At 48.8% G+C, this 23413-nt stretch overlaps 1 protein-coding gene across 1 annotated transcript in view; it reads left to right on the top strand.

Moving 5' to 3' along the window:
• The window catches only part of pde8a (phosphodiesterase 8A), a 254911-nt gene that overhangs the window by 127310 nt on the left and 104188 nt on the right, over positions 1–23413 (top strand). Inside the window, exon 2 of the mRNA XM_070858624.1 lies at positions 13683–13739. Coding sequence (XP_070714725.1) covers positions 13683–13739 — 57 coding nt within the window. The remainder of the gene's footprint in view (positions 1–13682; positions 13740–23413) is intronic.

Raw genomic sequence — 23413 nt, 5'->3', positions numbered from 1 at the left:
GAACTCTACACCAGAAAACACGTTTTCACACATGGGGACATTTGGAACTCTCTCCCCCAAAAAGCTGAGAGGCTGAGAATCAAGTGAAAATTTAAAAACCGAGATTGATATGATTTTTGTTAGGCAAGGATATTAACGGTTACGAACAGCTGGTCAAAAGAAATGAAGAATCAGATCAGCCATGATCTAATTAAATGGTGAAAAATTGAGGAGCTGAATGGCCTCATGTTCCTATGATTGAAGAAAAATGCCTTGGGCCTCCTAGGAGTATTGGACATTGCCCACTGAATTCAGCAGAGTCAGTCTCGGTATCTGTCTGTGCTCACATCTGTTCACTTGACAATACCACTGAACATCCTGTTTTGCCGGTTGTGGTGGAAGTAACTCTCCCTGTTGCACAACGAGTTTGCCTGGTGCCAGCCGGCCCTCAGAAACCGGATACACCCAGTGGGCAGGAAGTTGGGCTTAAAAGCAGCCTGGCTAAGTAAATACAGGCAGTGGACAGGGCTGAGCTGCAGTTACTGCTCTCCAAGAATAAGATTTGAAGCTCTCCAAATCTCAGTAATCGCAGCGTACAGCCAGGAGCATGAAAAGTGCAGGTCAAATAGACCATAGTCTACAGGATTTATCCGATGGAGTGAGTGACATAGTGCTCTCTGGTTGACTTTTATTTATACTGTGGGTCTAACTGGTTAGATTTCGATTGGTTCACAAAATGAAATAGGCTTACTGTAACAGAAATCTGTCTGACATCCGGTCCCCCTCACCAGCTGCCCTTGCCTGATACTCCTCCCGACCGTAAGCTCCCCCAACTCCCCCTGCCTGACCCTCCCTCTACCTGACACGCCACCCAACTCCTTCCTGCCGGACGCTCCCCCTGACCGTACGCTCCCCCCACCTGGCGCCCCCCCCCCCCGCTTCCCCTGCCAAATGCCCCCCCCCCCCCAATTCCCCCCCGTGCCTGACGCCCCCAGCTCCTCCCGCTTGATGCCCTCCAATTCCCCCCGGCCGTACGCTCCCCCGCCTGACACCCCCCCAGCTCCCCCCGCCTGATTCCTTCCACTCCCTGGCCCTGCTACCCCTGCCCGACTGACCTATAGCACATTCTATAATCCACATCCTAAAGTACTGCAGTGAAGTGTTGGCCTGGATTATGGGCAGATATCTGGTCCTATGCAAGTCATTTAGTGATGGGCGTTGCCATAGATTGAATAATGTACTTGAAGTATAAAGGTCCTTTCTACCCGTATTCCCATTGCCAAGATACCAAGTTCCAGTGTTACTGTAGATTCAGAGTTCTCTGAATATCTGGGCTGGAAAAGATAAGCAAGGGACTGAATGGAAGATTTCTGCTGTGATTTGTGGGGTAGGAATGGGGCAGTGCTGAATATCTCCTCAGATCTGCAGGGATGAATGATCCTTGCAAGCTTTGTTAGTGGGTGAAATAAGTTCTGTATTCAGTGGTACATGTTGTGATGCAATCATTTGTTTTTGGCAGTTAATGGCCAGGTACTCAGCTCGATTTAGGACCACTTGAGTTCATTGTGAGCCAACACCTGTGTGTTTCTGGGTGCAACTCCGTCAGACTCCCAGACTTTCTGCTCAGGCTAGCTCTGGTATCCCGTCCAGTACCGGGAGAGTTCCTCCTCAGGTTAGCTCTGGAGGTGCAAATCCCTGTGTTCTGTTTTGACTTTGAACTCAGCAGTTTGACCCTAAATCAGGTCTGTTGTCGCGGGCATCCCCTACTCCCCTGCACTGTTAAAACCTTAATACATTCCATCACTTGTGACGGAAATTAGGAATTCAAATACTCGCCCCACCTCCACCTTTCCTACACTTCCGTTAATCCACAACTCGATTCACCTCACACACAAAGGCCTGCACGCCCATCACCCCCATCCTTACCAAGCTACACAGAGTCCCTGTACCCAGAGAACCCCTCCACTCTGCCCACTCTACAACAGGTTTGCTGTTTGTTCCCCTTTCCATCCCTCTCTCTAGCATCTATCTGAGGCTGAACCAGACTGTTTGCCACCTAAGTATCATATTTGTCCCTGAAATGGAGATGAGGAGGAATTTATTTTCTGAGGTTCTTGAATCTTTGGAATTTTCTACCCCAGAGAGCTGTGGATATTTAAGGTGGAGATAGACAGATGTTTGAACGATAAGGGTGAGCGGGCAGGGAAGTGAAGTCGAGGCTAAGATCAGATTAGCCATGATCTTATTGAATGGCGGAGCAGGCTCGAGGGGCCAAATGGCCTACTCCTGCTGCTATTTCTTATGTTATATCTGCGGCATAACTAAGATCGCCTATTTCCACCTCCATGACATTGCCTGTCTCCGCCCTTGCCACAGCTCATCTGCTGCTGAAACCCTGATCCATGCCTTTGTTACCTCTGGATTCGACTACTCCAATGCACTCCTGGCTGGTCTCCCACATTCTACCCGACGTGAACGTGGGGTCATCCAAAACTCGGCAACCTGTGTCCTAACTCATACCAAGTCCTGGCACCCATTATCCCTGTGCTCGCTGACCTATATTGGCTGCCGGTTAAACAACGCCTTGATTTCAAAATTCTCATCCTTGTTTACAAATCCCTCCATGGCCTCACCCCTCCCTATCTCTGCAATCTCTTTCAGCCTCACAACCCCCCGAGATGTCTGCGCTCCTCAAATTCTGCCCGCTTAAGCATCCCTGATTATAACTGGTCAACCATTGGTGGCCGTGCGTTCAGCTGCCTGGGCCCCAAGCTCTGGAACTCCCTCCCTAAACACCTTCATCTCTCTTTCCTCTTTAAGACGTTACTTAAAACCTACCTCTTTAACTAAGCTTTTGGTCATCTGCCGTAATATCTTCTTACGTGGCTGGGTGTCAAATTTATTTGTTTTGTCTTCTAAACACTGATGTGAAGTGCCTTGGGCGCCAGTGCAACCTTTGGCTGCCTGAGGAAAAGAGTGTTCGAAGACCAGGTCCTCAAATCTACCACCAAGCTCATGGTCTACAGGGCTGTAGTAATACCCGCCCTCCTGTATGGCTCAGAGGCATGGACCATGTACAGAAAACACCTCAAGTCGCTGGAGATATATCACCAACGATGTCTCCACAAGATCCTGCAAATCCCCTGGGAGGATAGACGCACCAACATCAGTGTCCTCGTCCAGGCTAACATCCCCAGCATTGAAGCACTGACCACACTCGATCAGCTTTGCTGGGCAGGTCACATAGTTTGCATGCCAGACACGAGACTCCCAAAGCAAGTGCTCTATGCGGAGCTCCTTTATGGCAAACGAGCCAAAGGTGGGCAGCAGAAACGTTACAAGGACACCCTCAAAGCCTCCCTGATAAAATGTGTCATCACCACTGACACCTGGGAATCCCTGGCCAAAGACTGCCCTAAGTGGAGAAAGTGCATCCGGGAGGACGTTGAGCACTTCGAGTCTCAACGCCGAGAGCATGGTCAAGCGGAAGGAGTGTGCGGCAAACCAGTCCCACCCACTCCTTCTCTCCGCGACTGTCTGCCCCACCTGTGACAGAGTCTCTGGCTCTCGTATTGGACTGTTCAGCGACCAAAGAACTCACTTCAGGAGTGGAAGCAAGTCTTCCTCGATTTCGAGGGACAGCCAATGATGATGATGATGAAGCGCCTTGGGACTTTTCACTACGTTAAAGGCACTATATAAATAAAAGTTGTTGTTCTCCCTCTGAACTTTCAATATGCCCAACCTTCTGGAGTTCTCTTTGCAAAGCAGAATTGCCAGGCTACCTCCTTATTCTCTGACAACAACCTCCGGAAAACCCATCTGTCCAGTCATGCCTTCAGCTGTCTTCTCTTCTCTTTAATCTCCCTCTTCTCTTTAATCTCCTTCATGTCTCTCCTTGACCTCTCCTTGTTAAAGTTATGTAACATTCTGTTACGTGCAAAGCTATGTATAAATGTAGCTTGTTGTTCGTCACTTTGTGGATCTTACGAAGCATAATGGGCTGAAATTCGGTACCGCTAATTTTGAGGCGTTAATCCTGTCGGGGCAGTAAGTATAGCGCCCACGAAAAGTTTACGACGCTTACCGGGAAATGAGTTTGAAACGCAGCAAGAAGGAAAGGGAGCACTAAATCAGGTGTTCCACACTTCCCCTTTGGTGGAGGAACTGAAAATCGCAGCGCTAAATTTGAAGAGGAGTTGCGCATACTCCGAAAACCGCTATACATCTCGGGGAAAGTCAATTCTTAAAGGCGTGGTCAGATAAGTGTGCATGCGCAGTTTCAACTATTCACTCTTAGATCAGGAAAATGGAGGAGCAAGGAGCTCGCCAGTGTGCCCACTGCTGCTCAGCCCCGGCCGCTGACACCTTAATGGAGGCTGTTGAGAGGAGGTGGGGAGTGCTGCAGCTTCCAGCTGGAAGGAGGCCCGTCCCACGAGTGTTCCGAAGGCTTTGGAGGGAGGTCGCCCAGCACGTTTCCGGCAGAAATACGATGGCCAGAACCGCGACACAATGTTGCAAGAAGTTTAACGACCTCACTAGAATCGTCGGGGTGAGTACCCTTTCTCTTAACGTTGCAATGCCATCATGTGAAGCTCACTGTCTCACACAGTGTACAGTCTGTGCAGTACCTGCTCCTTCTCCATGTGTCCCAGGCCTTGGTCTTCGTTGGTGAAGCCACCATAAAAGCTCAGGCTCCGTTCACCAGCCATGCCCTGCCCATCCATTCATTGATCACCATCTTGTTCCCTACTCAGCCTCACCCTTCCTCGCACCATGTTTCACTCTTCATATGCATTCATAATACTTCAGCCTCATTAGTGTTAGGTGGCTGTCACCTAATCCCACCATTCACACATCCCCTCTGCGCAGCCACGCAGATTAAGATGGACATCTGCACAGTTGCCGGCACTAGCAGCTATTCAACTATGAAAGGTGCATGTGGCACACGATGAGCTGCACACTCACTCTCATCTTTTTATGCCGCTCCAGCTCTTATACTTCCCGACCTGTGGAGATGTTCTCTTGCAGGTCAGGAAGTATAAGAGCTGGAGCGGCATACCGCTACAACTTCCAGCGCGAGCTGCTCCAGGTATGTGACGGCTTCGAGATGGGCGACTGGGTGACGTCATCAGGACCCAGGTCGCTGTTTGGAGCGTGGGCAGGAGCATCTCAGGGCCCAGGTAAAATAGAGGAGCGGAAAGGTCATGGCGGACTTGCGAAGAGTGATCGAGGCAGAGAAGCGTTGAGGGATTCGTGGCTGAGATTCGGTGGGTGATCATGGCGGAGGTTCGATGAATGTTTGGTGCGGAGGTGTGGTGGGAGATCGTAGCGGAGGTGTGGCGAGTTTTTGTGGCGGAGGAGCAGCGAGAGATCGTGGCGGGAATGCGGCAAATGAGGATACTGAGCCCAGAAGAGCCAAGGGCCCAGGGACAGCACGGGCCAGTCCACACTGCGATATGTGTGTGCACTAGGTCCGTGCAGCAGAGCTGGTCTCCAGTCGTCTTGGGTAATCCTTGCCACTGGACCAAGACCTAGCTTTGTCAAGCCCGTGTGGTGGCTGGTGTGCAGCCACACGTTAAAAAATCCACGCACAGGCATCTTCCACCCTTTCAACTGGAGTTCAGGATTGGAATATCGGGTCCTTCATTGAAACATCTGTGGAAGCAAGCCATCCTTGTTCGAGATACTGCCTATGATGTTTCTTACTGCAGGCGAAACTGGCTCACAACAGGAGAGAGCAGCAGTTCACAGGTGGAGGGGAGCCTAACATACGAGACGTCACTAAGGTGGAGGAGCAAGTGTCCGCTCTCATGGGCACACCAGTTAGTGCGGTACAAGCCGGTGAAACCGAGCCCCTTGTGGACAGTGACGGTATGTGAATGCCCTTTGGGATTTCTGTGATATCCTTGACCCTTGATAGCAAATGCCGTACCTCCCTTACAAATAAATGTCCAATGCCACCACCTTCTTCCCTCCCTCCCCCTCCCCTGTTGCTAACAACAGATCTGTTGCTTTGTGCTTACAGATGAGGAGCCAGAAGTGCGGCTGCCTGTCTGAGCCGTCCACTTTGACCGACGGGGAAGATGATGAGGAAAGTGACGGAAGTGTGGTGACCGAGCAAGACCCTCCATCAGTTGCACCGAGTGGGGACACCACCTCGGTGGAAGAGCCAATATTTCTGGGTTTTGAAGAGGCTGAGGCTTTTGGGCCCAGTGGCCTGCAGCAACGCCCAGCGCGAGGGGAAGCTCAGGAGCCATCTCCTCAGAGGGTCAGTCGGCCTATGAGTCTTGCTCAGAGACAGGTAGATGTGGACCTGAACTTGGAGACTATGTCCAGAGAGCCCATGCAAATGCACCGTGAGCTTATGGGTGCATTGGAGAAAATTCCACAGAGCATGGATGCACTTGCTGTGAGGTTGGGGGACACTGCCTCAAGCAATTGCCCATGCCTCTCAGCAGTCCAACGAACCCATCCTTGCCCACTTACAGAGGGACATGGACTCAATCAGTGACAGTGGAGTGCCAGAGGTGATGGCGCATGCCATGGTTGACGTGGCAGCAGCTATCACAGCACACGCAAGGCCTTCGTGATGTAATGCTGTCAATGATTGCTGGCGCCTCCTCTATGTGTGGCTGGCCATTCGGGGCCTTGGCAGGCTCCTGTTCCTCTTCCTCCTCCTCCTGAGGTGGGGCTGCAATCCCCACAGGCAATGCCAGGGCCCTCATTATGGACAAATTGTGCAGCATGCAGCAAACCACAATGAATAGTGACACCTGTTATGGGGAGTATTGAAGGCTGCCTCCAGAGCGGTTCAGGCATCCAAAACGCTGCTTCAACACACCTATTGTCTGCTCGATAATGTTGCAGGTGGCCGCATGGCTGCCATTGTAGCGATGCCCCGCTTGTGTGGTGGGGTTGCGGAGAAGGATCAGGCCGTATCCTTTGTACCCGTCCCGTGGTGACTGAAACATTCGTGGCACAGTGCTCTCTTGCAGGATGAATGCATCATGTGCGCTGCTAGGATAGCGGGCATTCACTGCGAGCATGCGCTGTGTGTGGTCACACACCAGCTGCACATTCAGGATGTAGAATCCCTTTTTTCTGAATACCTCGATGATCTCGAATGGTGTTCGCAAGGTCACGTGTGTGCAGTCATTGGCATTTGAACCCTCGGGAAGCCCGCAATCCTGGTAAACCCACATGCCCGCTCATTCTGTTTCTCCCTGCTCATTGGGGACGTTATAAACTCCATTCTGCGGGTGTAGACAGCCCGTGTGATGTCGCGGATGCAGCGAATTGAGAGATGCTGGAATATATGTTTCCTGATGCAGTCTGGAAGGAGCCGGTGGCATAGAAGGTTTGCACCACACTGACCTTCAGTGCGACGGGCAGCACAGTCCTGGTGCCACTGTGAGGCTGCAGGTCTGCCTGTAGGAGATGGTATATCTCTGTCAGCACCTCCTTTCAGAAGCGCAGCCTTCTGACACACTGCTCCTCCGACAGGTCGAGGTATGAGTGTTGCTGCCAGTAAACCCGTGGGGGATAATGCTTCCTGCCCCAACGTCTACGGCTCTCCTGATTCGTGGGCCGACATGGCCAACAGCCCTTCTATCTTGAAGCCGCTTAACAAGAGCTGCAGAAGGTGACGCTGTCAAGCTAGTAATCCATCTCTTAAATTGTTAAACTTAAGTTGAAACGACTCTGTAATGTCAGATAAATCTGCCGCTCCAAAGTCAGACGTTCACGCACCCTGCTCTGTTGAAACTCAATGTGACCTCCGATTAATGATCTTCCTCCTTCCTTTAAATAGCTTGCAGGTATTACCTACAGAAGGTGGGACCGCCAGGTTTCTCCAGCGTGATTAGGGACGGATGCTAAATGAGGTAGCCACACCTAATTTTGGGAGCGGGACGCGAGTGGGTCGTTACACAAGGAACGACTCCATGATCTGACTGAAAGGACGTAGCGAGGCGGGAGTGTTTTGCACCGCCGGTAGACCAGCAGCAAATTTCCCGGCGGGGCGTTACAAGCTGCATGGCTGCGTGTTAAGCAATTCGAGACGCTCCAGGGCGCTAACTGAGGCTCTAGTCAACCGAATTTCTCCCCCAATGTGTCTTCTGATTGTTTTGAGTGATTGTGGGAATGCAGGCATGATGAAATTAACAACGGCGGCCACTAAACAATTTCTTACTGGGCGAAAGCGCAGATTGTGGCTTTATCCGACTTTAGTTCAGTTTGAGTAAGTTGTGTTCGTTTATAGAGGATTGCTGATAACTTTATTCATTTATACTCTGCTGCAGTTCAAGTCAAATTGTGATTTATTTAAAAATCGGGTCAATTATTCACTGAGATTGTGTCTGCTTTTTGTAATCTTTTGGATGGAAGTTAATCTGTAACTCTCAGTGGTCACTGACAAAGACAGACTTTCATTAAAGATTGAAATGAATCTGTTTACTCATTTAAAAAAACTTCTTTCCATGAAAGGCAAATATATAATAATTTAGTCTCGGTGTAAACCTATGTCTTGGAAATTGTACGTTTGTTTATATATGGACAACATTTTAACCGACTCGTTACAGTTGAGTATATTGGCAGGGTTCTGTATATTTCTGCAGCAACTTTATATTCTCCAGCGTCAGAGAGGGAATAGGCTTGTGTGGGCAAATGGGGTACCTTACTTTTTCAATGGTGTTGGTTTATGTTATGCATGGAGAAAGAGTCAGACTGAACACTGAGCTCAAAGTAAAGTGTGACCTTAGTCTTTTATTTGCAGGTCTCCTGAGTGCCTCTCCAACCTATGAGGCCTCCTTAAATATCTGTGCTCCCAAGGGATTATGGGATCTCTTGGGACTCCAGGGGATGAGCCCATTGGTGGCTGTATAAAATAAATACAAGTTTACATATATACCAACACCCCCCCCCCCCCCCCTCCTTCCCCTGCCCACCAAAGTCAATAGTGTAACTATTTGCAATGTGAGTCAATCTGGGCCCTGGTTGATCGTCTCGGTGTGAAAGCTGGTGTTGTTGAATCATTTGTTGGGCCCTCGCTGGGCTGCTGTGCAGCTGGCCTTGCTGGGCTGCCTGGTGTGTTGGGTCCTGCTGGGCTGCTGTGGATGATGGGTTCTGCTTCGTGGTCAACCATTGTGTTGGTTGCCACTGGTGTGTATGTTGGGGGATCAAAAAAGGTAGGGTCCAAGGTGGATTGCTCAGGATAGTCTGTAAATCTGAGTTTGATTTGGTCCAAGTGTTTCTGGTGAATGAGTCCAGTGAATGAAAGTTTAACCCGAAATACCCTGCTCCCCTCTTTGGCGACGACAGTGCCGGGAAGCTACTTGGGACCTTGTCCATAATTCAATACAAATACAGGATCATTGATTTCAATCTCGCGTGACACATTTGCGCTATCATGGTATGTACTTTGTTGAAGCCGCCTGCTCTCTACCTGTTCATGCAGATCAAGGTGAACTAACGAGAGCCTTGACTTAAGTGCTCTTTTCATGAGCAGTTCAGCAGGTGGGATCCCAGTGAGCAAGTGGGGTCTCGTGCGGTAGCTAAGCAGGACTCGGCATAGGCGAGTCTGCAGTGAGCCTTCAGTTACCCTCTTCAAGCCTTGCTTGATGGTTTTGCACTGCTCTCTCTGCCTGACCATTGGACGCTGGTTTAAACGGGGCAGAATATGACATGTTTGATCCCGTTACGGGTCATGAATTCTTTGAACTCAGCACTGGTAAAACATGGCCTGTTGTCACTCACCAGGACATCGGGTAGGCCGTGTGTGGCAAACATGGCCCGCAGGCTTTCAGCAGTGGCAACGGACGTGCTAGCCGACATTATCTCACATTCAATCCACTTAGAGTACGCATCTACAACCACAAGGAACATTTTACCCAAGAACGGGCCAGCATAGTCAACGTGTACCCTAGACCATGGTTTGGAGGGCCAAGATCATAAACTTAGCAGCGCCTCCCTGGGTACATTGCTTAACTGCGAGAATGTATTACATCTGTGAATGCAGGACTCTTAAGTCCACATCAATACCGAGCCACCACACGTGGGATCTGGCTATCGCTTTCATCATTATGATGCCTGGGTGGGTACTGTGGAGGTCATTGATGAAGGTGTCTCTGCCCTTTTTGGGAACCACTACACGATTGCCCCACAGAAGGCAGTCTGCCTGAATAGACATTTCATCTTTGCGCCGCTGGAACAGTTTTATCTCTTCCTGCATTTCCACTGGGACACGGAACCAGCTCCCGTGAAGCACACAGCTTTTGACTAGGGATAATAAGGGGTCCTGGCTTGTCTGGGTTTTGATCTGCCTGGCAGTGACGGGTGATTGCTCACTCTCAAATGCTTTCATAACCATGGCTAGATCTGCGGGCTACGCCATTTCCATCCCTGTGGTGGGCAATGGCAGCCTACTGAGAGCATCGGCGCAGTTTTCTGTGCCTGGCCTGTGGCGGATGACGTAATTGTATGCGGACAATGTGAGCGCCCATCACTGGATGCGGGCCGATACGTTGGTATTTATCCTTTTACTCTCGGAAAACAGGGATATGAGTGGCTTATGGTCAGTTTCCAATTCGAATTTTAGCCCAAACAGGTATTGATGCATTTTCTTTACCCCATAGACACACGCTAACGCTTCTTTCTCAATCATGCTCTCTCTGGATGCATAAGCAACCGGTTGCAGTTTCCCGAAATCATTAGCTTGTTGCAATACACACCCGACGCCATATGACGACACATCATATGCTAGTACCAAATGCTTACATGCATCATACAACACAAGCAATTTGTTTGAGCATAACAATTTTCTCGCTTTTACAAAGGCATTTTCTTGGCTGTTGTCCCAACCCTATTCATCCCCTTTTCGTAGTAAGACATGTAGTGGTTCTAACAGTGTGCTGAGACCCGGTAAGAAGTTACCAAAGTAGTTCAGGAGTCCCAGAAATGACCGCAGCTCCGTCACGTTCTGTGGCCTCGGTGCGTTCTCGATTGCCTCCATCTTCGCGTTGGTGGGCCTGATGACGTCCGCCGCAATCTTCCTTCCCAAGAACTCCACTTCAGGCGCCAGGAAAACGCACCAAGCATTTTAACCTGAGCTCCATGCGGTTGAGTCGACTAAGAACCTCCTCCAGGTCCTGCAGATGCTCGACTGTGTTTTGACCTGTGACCAAGATGTCGTCCTGGAAGACTACGATGTGCGGGACCAACTTCAGTCAGCTTTCCATGTTTCTCTGGAATATCGCCGCCGCTGATCAAATTCCAAATGGGCATCTGTTATAAATAAAAAGACCTTTGTGCGTGTTGATGCAGGTGAGGCCCTTCGATGATTCTTCCAGTTTGTGTGTCATGTAGGCTGAAGTCAGATCCAGCTTCGTGAACGTCTTTCCTCTCGCCAGCATTGCAAAGAGGTCGTCGGCCTTTGGTAGTGGGTATTGGTCCTGCAGGGAGAAACGATTGATAGTTATTTTGTAATCGCCACAGTTTCTGATGGTGCCGTCTCCCTTGAGGACAGGAACGATCGGGCTGGCCCACTCGTTGAACTCGATCGGTGAAATGATGCCCTCTCGTTGCAGCCGGTCTAGCTCGATCTCTACCCTTTCTCTCATCATGTACGGTAATGCTCTTGCCTTGTGATGGATGTGTCACATCCCCGGAATTAGGTGGATCTTCACTTTTGCATCCTTGGAATTTCCCGATGCCTAGCTCGAACAACGAAGGGAACTTGTTTAAGACCTGGGCACATGAAGTGTCGTCAGTGGGCGATAGCGCTCGGACGTCGTCCCAGGTCCAGCGTATCTTTCCTAGCCAGCTCCTGCCGAGCAGCGTGGGACTATCACCCGGTACCACCCAGAGTGGTAGCTTGTGCACCGTTCCATCGTCGGAGACCTTTACGGTAGCACTGCCGATTACAGGAATCAGTTCTTTCCTGTAAGTTCTTAGTTTCGTACGAATTGGAGTTACGACTGGCTTTGAGATCTTGTTGCACCACAATCTTTCGAAAGTCTTTTTGCCCATGATGGACTGGCTCGTGCCCGTGACCAGTTCCATTGACACCGGGAGTCCATTTATTTCAACATTCAGCATTATCGGGGGACAATTCGTGGTGAATGTGTGCACCCCATGTACCTCTGCCTCCTCGGTCTGAGGCTCTGGTTCGTCGTGGTCCTCCGTGGATCTGTCCTCCTCTGCAACATGGTGGTTTGCAGTTTTAACTGGGTTAGCAGCTCGCCTGCACATACGTTGGAGGTGTCCCATTGTTCCACAGCTCTTACAAACATACCCTTTGAATCGGAATGAATGGAAACGATGATCACCCCCACAGCGCCAACAAGGTGTTAATGGCTTTGCATTCATCACTCTTGATGGTAGTCTCTGAGACATCTGTGGACGTGCAGCTGCAGGCATGTGTGACCTGCCCTGTATGTTGCGATTCGAAAACAACTTCACTTTGTTCACAGTACTTGTAGCAGCACTTGTGTGCTGAGAGATTTGCTTCGTATTGTCACTGGGTGGCATTGAACGCCTGGGCTATTGTTATGGCCTTACTCAAGGTTGGGGTCTCTACAGTCAAAAGTTTGCGAAATATGGTTTCATGGCCAGTGCCAAGTACGAAAAAGTTTCTGAGCATGTGCTCCAAATGTCCTTCAAATTCGCAATGTCCTGCAAGGTGTCTTAGCTCGCGACATAACTCGCCACTTTCTGGCCTTCAGACCTTTTGTAGGTGTAGAACCGGTACCTCGCCATCAGAACACTTTCCTTCGGGTTCAAATGCTCTCGGACCAGTGTGCACAAATCATCGTACGATTTCTCCGTGGGTTTCGCTGGAGTGAGCAGATTCTTCATGAGGCCCTATGTTGATGCCCCACAGACGGTGAGGAGGATCGCCCTTCGTTTGGCAGCATTCTCTTCCCCATCCAGCTCGTTGGCCCCGAAGTATTGGTCGAGTCGCTCCACAAAAGTTTCCCAATCATTTCCCTCCGAGAATTTCTCCAGGATGCCCACTGTTCTCTGCATCTTTGGGTTCGCTATCTGTATCTCGTTGCCAGTTGTTATGTATGGAGAAAGATTTAGACTGAACAGTGTGAGCTCAAAGTAAAGTGTGACCGTAGTCTTTTATTTGCAGGTCTCCAGAGTGCCTCTCCAACCTTTGAGGCAATACCTGTGCTCGCAAGGGATTATGGGATCCCTTGGCACTCCAGGAGATGAGCCCTCTGGTGGCTGTAGAGTAAATACGAATTTACTTATATAACAGTTTGAGTTACTCCCGGCTTCCATTTTGTGCCTCGGATCAGTGTACCCTCCCCTTCCCTGAACAGGGTGGATTTGTGCGAGCATCTAGGAAGTGGATCCAAAATAAAAGGGTACTTGCCTAGTTATAGGTGGATTTGAAACTAGGTTGAGATGCCATTGCCGCACTCCCCTCCTGGGCTCAGCCAATTCACAGTAAGATCCTTTCAGTTAGTGGAACATTATCCTGTTTGACTGTGTAGTGGTGTAAAATACAGTGACAGCATTTTGTCTAGTCCCTATCCCCTCCAAAAATAACTGAATCACCCTCCCTATTGCCTAGGTTTTGAAGTCTGGTCCCAAAATAGAAAGATGAGGGACCAACATCTGTTTAATTTTTACCGGTTTATATAAAATGAAGAGCTGTGTTTTGAACTTTGACCTATTTTCTTTCTTCTCTGCAGGGAGCAGTGATCGAGGTTCAGTTTGGACCAATGACGATCCATCAGGATCCCATTCAGGTACGAATGATGCAGCACGAGACTCTGAGAAGTGAAGTATGGCTCTAAAGTGGAGATCTCGATCAATCCCAAAGCTTTATTTGGAGCTAAGAAGCCTGAAATATTGTGGGTTATAATTTTCAGAATAACTTTGGCATGTACAACAACCTCAGCTTTGAGTGTAAGGTTACATTTAACTAGCCACTGAGGCAAATTAGTTTGAGGTAACTGATCACGGTATGGTGTGCACAAGAGGTATTCAGAAATGGCTTCTAGTCCGTATCTGTAAGGAGGGGAGGGGGGTGAGGTGGGGGTATCACCGAGCCCCACCCTCAGAAACAAAAAGAAATTGCCCGCCAGCACTGCTCTTTATAAGGGAACACACTTCCTCCTGCTGGGCTAAGGTCCATGTCACAATCTCCAAGGTAGGCCCCACTTCCTCCGGTATTCCTGATCTCAGCAGATGTACCGAAGTCAAGTTCCTCTGAGGGCTCAGGGCACGGGAACTTACAACTTAGGGAGCCCTCAGCCCCCTGACTTTGTTTGGGACAGGTGAAGGCTTCCCAACGTTTCTAGGTGCCAGCATGGCCCCCCAAAGTTCCCCGCAGGTGTATACCGTACTTGGTTAATTCCCTTATTGGTTAAAAATCTATCTATCCGTGACTTGAATACATTCAATGAGCCAGCCTCAACTGCTTCCTTGGGCAGAGAATTCCACAGATTCACAACCCTCTGGGAGAAGAAATTCCTTCTCAACTCGGTTTTAAATTGGCTCCCCCGTATTTTGAGGCTGTGCCCCCTAGTTCTAGTCTCCCCGACCAGTGGAAACAACCTCTCTGCCTCTATCTTGTCTATCCCTTTCATTATTTTAAATGTTTCGAGAAGATCACCCCTCATCCTTCTGAACTCCAACGAGTAAAGACCCAGACTACTCAGTCTATCATCATAAGGTAACCCCCTCATCTCCGGAATCAGCCTAGTGAATCATCTCTGTACCCCCCCTCCAAAGCTAGTATATCCTTCCTTAAGTAAGGTGACCAAAACTGCACGCAGTACTCCAGGTGCGGCCTCACCAATACCCTATACAGTTGCAGCAGGACCTCACTGCTTTTGTTCTCCATCCCTCTCGCAATGAAGGCCAACATTCTATTTGCCTTCCTGATTACCTGCTGCACCTGCAAACTAATTTTTTGGGATTCAATCACAAGGACCCCCAGGTCCCTCTGCACCGCAGCATGTTGTCAATTCTCCCCATTCAAATAATATTCCCTTTTACTGTTTTTTTTTCCAAGGTGGATGACCGCACACTTTCCGACATTGTATTCCATCTGCCAAACCTTAGCCCATTCGCTTAACCTATCTAAATCTCTTTGCAGTCTCTCTGTGTCCTCTACACAATCCGCTTTCCCACTAATCTTTGTGTCATCTGCAAATTTTGTTACACTACACTCTGTCCCCTCTTCCAGGTCATCTATGTATTTGTAAACAGTTGTGGTCCCAGCACCGATCCCTGTGGCACACCACTAACTACCGATTTCCAACCCGAAAAGGACCCATTTATCCCGACTCTCTGCTTTCTGTTAGCCAGCCAATTCTCTATCCATGCTAATACATTTCCTCTGACTCCGTGAACCTTTATCTTCTGCAGTAACCTTTTGTGTGGCACCTTATCGAATGCCTTTTGGAAATCTAAATACACCACATCCATCGGTACACCTCTATCCACCATGCTCGTTATATCCTCAAAGAATTCCAGTAAATTAGTTGAACATGATTTCCCCTTCATGAATCCATGTTGCGTCTGCTTGATTGCATTATTCCTATCTAGATGTCCCGCTATTTCTTCCTTAATAGTTTCAAGCATTTTCCCCACTACAGATGTTAAACTAACTGGCCTATAGTTACCTGCCTTTTGTCTGCCCCCTTTTTTAAACAGAGGAGTTACATTCGTTGCTTTCCAATCCGCTGGTACCTCCCCAGAGTCCAGAGAATTTTGGTAGATTATAACTAATGCATCTGCTATAACTTCCGCCATCTCTTTTAATACCCTGGGATGCATTTCATCAGGACCAGGGGACTTGTCTACCTTGAGTCCCATTAGCCTGTCCCGCACTATCCCGCTAGTGATAGTGATTGTCTCAAGGTCCTCCCTTCCCACATTCCTGTGACCAGCAATTTTTGGCATGGTTTTTGTGTTTTCCACTGTGAAGACCGAAGCAAAATAATTGTTTACGGTCTCAGCCATTTCCACATTTCCCATTATTAAATCCCCCTTCTCATCTTCTCAGGGACCAACATTTACTTTAGTCACTCTTTTCCGTTTTATATATCTGTAAAAGCTTTTACTATCTGTTTTTATGTTTTGCGCAAGTTTACCCTCGTAATCTATCTTTCCTTTCTTTATTGCTTTCTTAGTCATTCTTTGCTGTTGTTTAAAATTTTCCCAATCTTCTAGTTTCCCATTAACCTTGGCCACCTACATAGAAACATAGAAATTAGGTGCAGGAGTAGGTCATTCGGCCCTTCTAGCCTGCACGGCCATTCAATGAGTTCATGGCTGAACATGCAACTTCAGTACCCCATTCCTGCTTTCTCGCCATATCCCTTGATCCCCCTAGTAGTAAGGACTTCATCTAACTCCTTTTTGAATATATTTAGTGAATTGGCCTCAACAACTTTCTGTGGTAGAGAATTCCACAGGTTCACCACTCTCTGGGTGAAGAAGTTTCTCCTCATCTCGGTCCTAAATGGCTTACCCCTTATCCTTAGACTGTGACCCCTGGTTCTGGACTTCCCCAACATTGGGAACATTCTTCCTGCATCTAACCTGTCTGAACCCATCAGAATTTTAAACGTTTCTATGAGGTCCCCTCTCATTCTTCTGAACTCCAGTGAATACAAGCCCAGTTGATCCAGTCTTTCTTGATAGGTCAGTCCCGCCATCCCGGGAATCAGTCTGGTGAACCTTCGCTGCACTCCCTCAATAGCAAGAATGTCCTTCCTCAGGTTAGGAGCTCAAAATACTCCAGGTGTGGCCTCACCAAGGCCCTGTACAACTGTAGCAACACCTCCCTGCCCCTGTACTCAAATCCCCTCGCTATGAAGGCCAACATGCCATTTGCTTTCTTAACCGCCTGCTGTACCTGCATGCCAACCTTCAATGACTGATGTACCATGACACCCAGGTCTCATTGCACCTCCCCTTTTCCTAATCTGTCACCATTCAGATAATAGTCTGTCTCTCTGTTTTTACCACCAAAGTGGATAACCTCACATTTATCCACATTATACTTCATCTGCTATGCATTTGCCCACTCACCTAACCTATCCAAGTCACTCTGCAGCCTCATAGCATCCTCCTCGCAGCTCACACTGCCACCCAACTTAGTGTCGTCCGCAAATTTGGAGATACTACATTTAATCCCTGCGTCTAAATCATTAATGTACAGTGTAAACAGCTGGGGCCCCAGCACAGAACCTTGCGGTATCCCACTAGTCACTGCCTGCCATTCTGAAAAGTACCCATTTACTCCTACTCTTTGCTTCCTGTCTGACAACCAGTTCTCAATCCATGTCAGCACACTATCCCCAATCCCATGTGCTTTAACTTTGAACATTAACCTCTTGTGTGGGACCTTGTTTAAGCCTTCTGAAAGTCCAAATATACCACATCAACTGGTTCTCCCTTGTCCACTCTACTGGAAACATCCTCAAAAAATTCCAGAAGATTTGTCAAGCATGATTTCCCTTTCACAAATCCATGCTGACTTGGACCTATCATGTCACCTCTTTCCAAATGCGCTGCTATAACATCCTTAATAATTGATTGCATCATTTTACCCACTGCTGACATCAGGCTGACCGGTAGAGAATTCCCTGTTTTCTCTCTCCCTCCTTTTTTAAAAAGTGGGGTTACATTGGCTACCCTCCACTCCATAGGAGCTGATCCAGAGTCAATGGAATGTTGGAAAATGACTGTCAATGCATCCGCTATTTCCAAGGCCACCTCCTTAAGTACTCTGGGATGCAGTCCATCAGGCCCTGGGGATTTATCAGCCTTCAATCCCATCAATTTCCCCAACACAATTTCCTGACTAATAAGGATTTCCCTCAGTTCATCCTCCTTACTAGACCCCCTGACCTCTTTTATATCCGGAAGGTTGTTTGTGTCCTCCTTAGTGAATACCGAACCAAAGTACTTGTTCAATTGGTCTGCCATTTCTTTGTTCCCCGTTATGACTTCCCCTGATTCTGACTGCAGGGGACCTACGTTTGTCGTTACTAACCTTTTTCTCTTTACATACCTATAGAAACTTTTGCAATCCGCCTTAATGTTCCCTGCAAGCTTCTTCTCGTACTCCATTTTCCCTGCCCTAATCAAACCCTTTGTCCTCCTCTGCTGAGTTCTAAATTTCTCCCAGTCCCCGGGTTCGCTGCTATTTCTGGCCAATTTGTATGCCACTTCCTTGGCTTTAATACTATCCCTGATTTCCCTTGATAGCCACGGTTGAGCCACCTTCCCTTTTTTATTTTTACGCCAGACAGGAATGTACAATTGTTGTAGTTCATCCATGCGGTCTCTAAGTGTCTGCCATTGCCCATCCACAGTCAAGCCCTTAAGTATCATTCGCCAATCTATCCTAGCTAATTCACGCCTCATACCTTATACGCATTGGTTTTTAATTTGATACTCTCCTTTATTTCCTTGGTTATCCACGGCTGGTTATCCCTTCTCTTGCCGCCCTTCTTTTTCACTGGAATATATTTTTGTTGAGCACTATGAAAGAGCTCCTTAAAAGTCCTCCACTGTTCTTCAATTGTGCCACCGTTTAGTCTGTGTTTCCAGTCTACTTTTGCTAATTCTGCCCTCATCCCACTGTAGTCGCCTTTGTTTAAGCATAGTACGCTCGTTTGAGACACTACTTCCTCACCCTCAATCTGTATTACAAATTCAACTATACTGTGATCACTCATTCCGAGAGGATCTTTTACGAGGAGATCGTTTATTATTCCTGTCTCATTACACAGGACCAGATCTAAAATAGCTTGCTCCCTTGTAGGTTCTGTAACATACTGTTCTAAGAAACAATCCCGTATGCATTCTATGAATTCCTCCTCCAGGCTACCCCGTGTGATTTGATTTGACCAATCGATATGTAGGTTAAAATCCCCCATGATTCCTGCTGTTCCTTTTTCACATGCCTCCATTATTCCCTTGATTATTGCCCGCCCCACCGTGAAGTTATTATTTGGGAGCCTATAAACTACGCCCGCCAGTGACTTTTTCCCCTTACTATCTCTAATCTCCACCCACAGTGATTCAACATTTAGTTCATTAGAGCCAATATCGTCTCTCACAACCGCCCTGATATCATCCTTTATTAACAGAGCTACCCCACCTCCTTTCCCTTCTTGTCTATCTTTCCGAATCGTCAGATACCCTTGTATGTTTAATTCCCAGTCTTTGCCACCCTGCAACCACGTTTCAGTAATGGCCACCAAATCATACCCATTTGTAATGATTTGTGCCGTCAACTCATTTACTTTATTTCGAATGCTGCGTGCGTTTAGGTAGAGTGTTTTAATACTAGTTTTTAAACCATGATTTTTAGTTTTGACCCCTCCTGCAGCCCCTATATATTCAGTGGCCCTTTTTGCTTTTTGCCTTGGGTTTCTCTGCCCTCCACTTTTACTCATCTCCTTTCTGTCTTTTGCTTTTGTCTCCTTTTTGTTTCCCTCTGTCTCCCTGCATTGGTTCCCATCCCCCTGCCATATTAGTTTAACTCCTCCCCAACAGCACTAGCAAACACTCCCCCTAGGACATTGGTTCCGGTCCTGCCTAGGTGCAGACCGTCCGGTTTGTAATGGTCCCACCTCCCCCAGAACCAGTTCCAATGCCCCAGGAATTTGAATCCCTCCCTGCTGCACCACTGCTCAAGCCACGTATTCATCTGAGCTATCCTGCGATTCCTACTCTGACTAGCACGTGGCACTGGTAGCAATCCCGAGATTACTACTTTTGAGCTCCTACGTTTTAATTTAGCTCCTAGCTCCTTAAATTCGTCTCGTAGGACCTCATCCCATCTGCATCGATACCGGGCCACACACATGGGATCTGGCTATCGCTTTCATCATTACAATGCCTGGGTGGGTGCTGTGGAGATCACTAATGAAAGTGTCCCTGCCCTTTTTGGCACCACTACCCAATTACCCCATAGGAGGCAGTCTGCCTGTATAGACATTTCATCTCTGCGCTGCTGGTACGGCTTTATTTCTTCCTGCATCTCCAACGGGACACTAGACCAACTCCCGTGGAGCACACAGTTTTTTACTAAGGACAGTAAGGGGTCCTGGCTCGTCCAGGTTCTAATCTGTCGGGAGGTAACAGGTGATTGCTCACTCTCGAATGCTTCCATAACCAAATCTGCAGGCTGTGCCATCTCCACCCCGGTGGTAGGCAATGGTAGCCTACTGAGAGCATCGGCACAGTTTTCTGTGCCTGGCCTGTGGTGGATGGCGTAGTTGTATGCGGACAACATGAGTGCCCATCTCTGGATGCGGGCAGATGCATTCATATTTATCCCCTTATTTTCAGAAAAGAGGGATATAAGTGGCTTATGGTCAGTTTCCAATTCAAATTTGAGCCCAAACAGATATTGATGCATTTTCTTTACCCCGTAAATGCACGCTAACGCTTCTTTTTCGATCATACTGTAGGCTCTCTCGGCCTTAGACAGACTTCTGGATGCATAAGCAACTAGTTGCAATTTCCCAAATTCATTAGCTTGTTGCAATACACACCCGCCCCCGTACGACGACGCATCACATGCTAGTACCAAATGTTTACGTGGATCGTACAACACAAGCAATTTGTTTGAACATAACAGCTTCCTAACTTTCTCAAAGGCATTTTCTTGGCTTTTATCCGATACCCATTCATCTCCTTTACGCAGTAAGGAGTGCAGGGGTTCGAACAATGTGCTAAGAACCGGTAAGAAGTTACCAAAATAGTTCAGGAATCCTAGAAACGACCGCTGCTCCATCACATTATGTGGTCTTGGTGCATTTTTGATTGCCTCCGTCTTCTAATCGGTGGGTCTGATGCTGTCCGCCTGATTCTTCTCCCCAGGAACTCCACTTCAGGCACCAGGAAAACGCACTTCGAGCGTTTTAGCCTGAGCCCCACACTATTAAGCCGACTAAGAACCTCCTCCAGGTTCTGCAGGTGCTCTATGGTGTCTTGATCTGTAACCAAGATGTCGTCCTGGAAGACTACGGTGCGCGGGACCGACATCAGCAAGCTTTCCATGTTCCTCTGGAATGTCGCCGCGGCCGATCGAATCCCAAACGGGCATTTTTGTAAATGAAGAGACCTTTGTGCGTGTTGATGCAGGTGAGGCCTTTCGAAGATTCCTCCAGCTCCTGCGTCATGTAGGCCGAGGTCAAGTCCAGCTTCGTGCACGTTTTCCTTCCGCCAGCGTCGCAAATAGATCGTCTATCTTTGGTAATAGGTACTGATCCTGCAGTGAGAAACGATTGATAGTTACTTTGTAATCACCACAGATTCTGACAGAGCCGTCTCCTTTGAGGACTGGAACAATCGGACTGGCCCACTCATTGAATTCGATCGGCGAAATGATGCCCTCTAGTTGCAGCCTGTCCAGCTCGATCTCCACCCTCTCTCATCATGTAAGGTACCGCTCTCGCCTTGTGATGGATGGGTCGCGCCCCCGGAATCAAATGGATCTGCACTTTTGCTCCTTGGAACTTCCCGATGCCCGGTTCGAACAGCGAGGGGAACTTGCTTAAGACCTGAGCAAATGAGGTGTCATCGACAGACAAAAGCACTCGGACGTCGTCCCAGTTCCAACTTATCTTTCCCAGCCAGCTCCTACCGAACAGCGTGGGGCCATCGCCCGGTACCACCCAGAGTGGTAAATTGTGCACCGCTCCATCGTAGGAGTCCTTTACGGTAGCACTGTCGATTACGGGAATCAGTTCCTTTGTGTAGGTTCTGAGTTTGGTACGAATGGGAGTCAGGACTGGCCTTGAAGCCTTGTTGCACCACAACTTATCAAAAGTCTTTTTACTCATTCTGGACTGGCTTGCACCCGTGTCAAGCTCCATGGACACCAGGAGTCCATTTAATTCAACCTTCAGCATTATCGGCGGACACTTTGTGGTAAATGTGTGCATATACCTCTGCCTCTTTGGCCTGAAGCTCTGGTTCGTCATGAACCACCATGGATCTGTCCTCCTCTGCCACACGGTGGTTTGCAGGATTATCAAAGTTTGCAGCTCGCCTGCACATACGTTAGAGGTGTCCCATTGTTCCACAGCCCTTGCAAACGTATCCTTTGAAGCGGCATAAATAGAATCAATGATCACCCCCGCAGCGCCAACAAGGTGTTAATTGCCTTGTATTCACCACCCTTGATGGCGGACTCGGAGTCATCTGCGGACGTGCAGCTACAGGTGTGTGAGTCCTGCCATGTACATTTCGATTCGAAAACAATGTTACGTTGTTCACAGCACTTGCAGCAGCACTAGTGTGCTGGAAAATTTGTTTGGTATTGTCACTGGTGGAGATAAATGCCTGGGCTATCGCTATGGCTTTACTCAAGATTGGGGTCTCTACAGTCAGAAGTTTGCGAACTATTACTTCATGGCCAATGCCAACTACAAAGAAGTCTCTGAGCATATGCTCCAAGTGTCCTTCAAATTCGCAATGTCCTGCAAGGTGCCTTAGCTCGGCGATGTAGCTCGCCACTTCCTCGCCTTCAGACCTCTTGTACGTGTAGATACGCGTCGGCGAGAGGTGCGTGGAGAGGTATCGGGAGTGCATTGGTGAGGCCTATAAAAGGCACAGCAGGGAGTCCGGGGCCCAGCGTCAGCGCGAGGTGTCGGGAGTTCATTGGTGAGGCCTATAAAAGGTACAGCAGGGAGTCCGGGGCCCAGCGTCGGCGAGAGGTGCGTGGAGAGGTGTCGGGAGTTCGTTGGTGAGGCCTATAAAAGGCACAGCAGGGAGTCCGGGGCCCAGCGTCAGCGAGAGGTGTCGGGAGTTCATTGGTGAGGCCTATAAAAGGTACAGCAGGGAGTCCGGGGCCCAGCGTCGGCGAGAGGTGCGTGGAGAGGTGTCGGGAGTTCGTTGGTGAGGCCTATAAAAGGCACAGCAGGGAGTCCGGGGCCCAGCGTCAGCGAGAGGTGCGTGGAGAGGTGTCGGGAGTTCGTTGGTGAGGCCTATAAAAGGCACAGCAGGGAGTCCGGGGCCCATCGTCGGCGAGAGGTGCGTGGAGAGGCGTATTTGTGCAGCTACAGGGAGAGGGCAAAAAAGAAGTAGAAAGAAACAGAAAGGTGACGTCACAGCCAAGGGGGTAAGTGATTGGCTGGTGATTGGCGAGTAGTTTTTCTTTTTTCTCTTCTATAACAGTGAGTAAACTTTAACATTGTTGTTGCCTATCTAAGGGTTAAGTCATGGCAGGACAGCTCGGTCACGTGTTATGCTCCTCCTGTACCATGTGGGAACTCGGGGACGACTCCAGTGTCCCTGATGACTACGTGTGCGGGAAGTGTATCCACCTCCAGCTCCTGATGGACTGCGTTGCGGAGTTGGAGCTGAGGGTGGATTCACTCTGGAGCATCCACGATGCTGAGAATGACGTGAGTAGCACGTGTAGCGAGTTGGTCGTACCGCA

This window comes from Pristiophorus japonicus, chromosome 17, assembly GCF_044704955.1.
Source record: "Pristiophorus japonicus isolate sPriJap1 chromosome 17, sPriJap1.hap1, whole genome shotgun sequence".
In the NCBI taxonomy this organism is placed as follows: Eukaryota; Metazoa; Chordata; class Chondrichthyes; family Pristiophoridae; genus Pristiophorus; species Pristiophorus japonicus.
The sequence above is the reverse complement of the archived record's forward strand: the minus strand, read 5'-3'. Positions and strand labels throughout refer to the sequence as shown.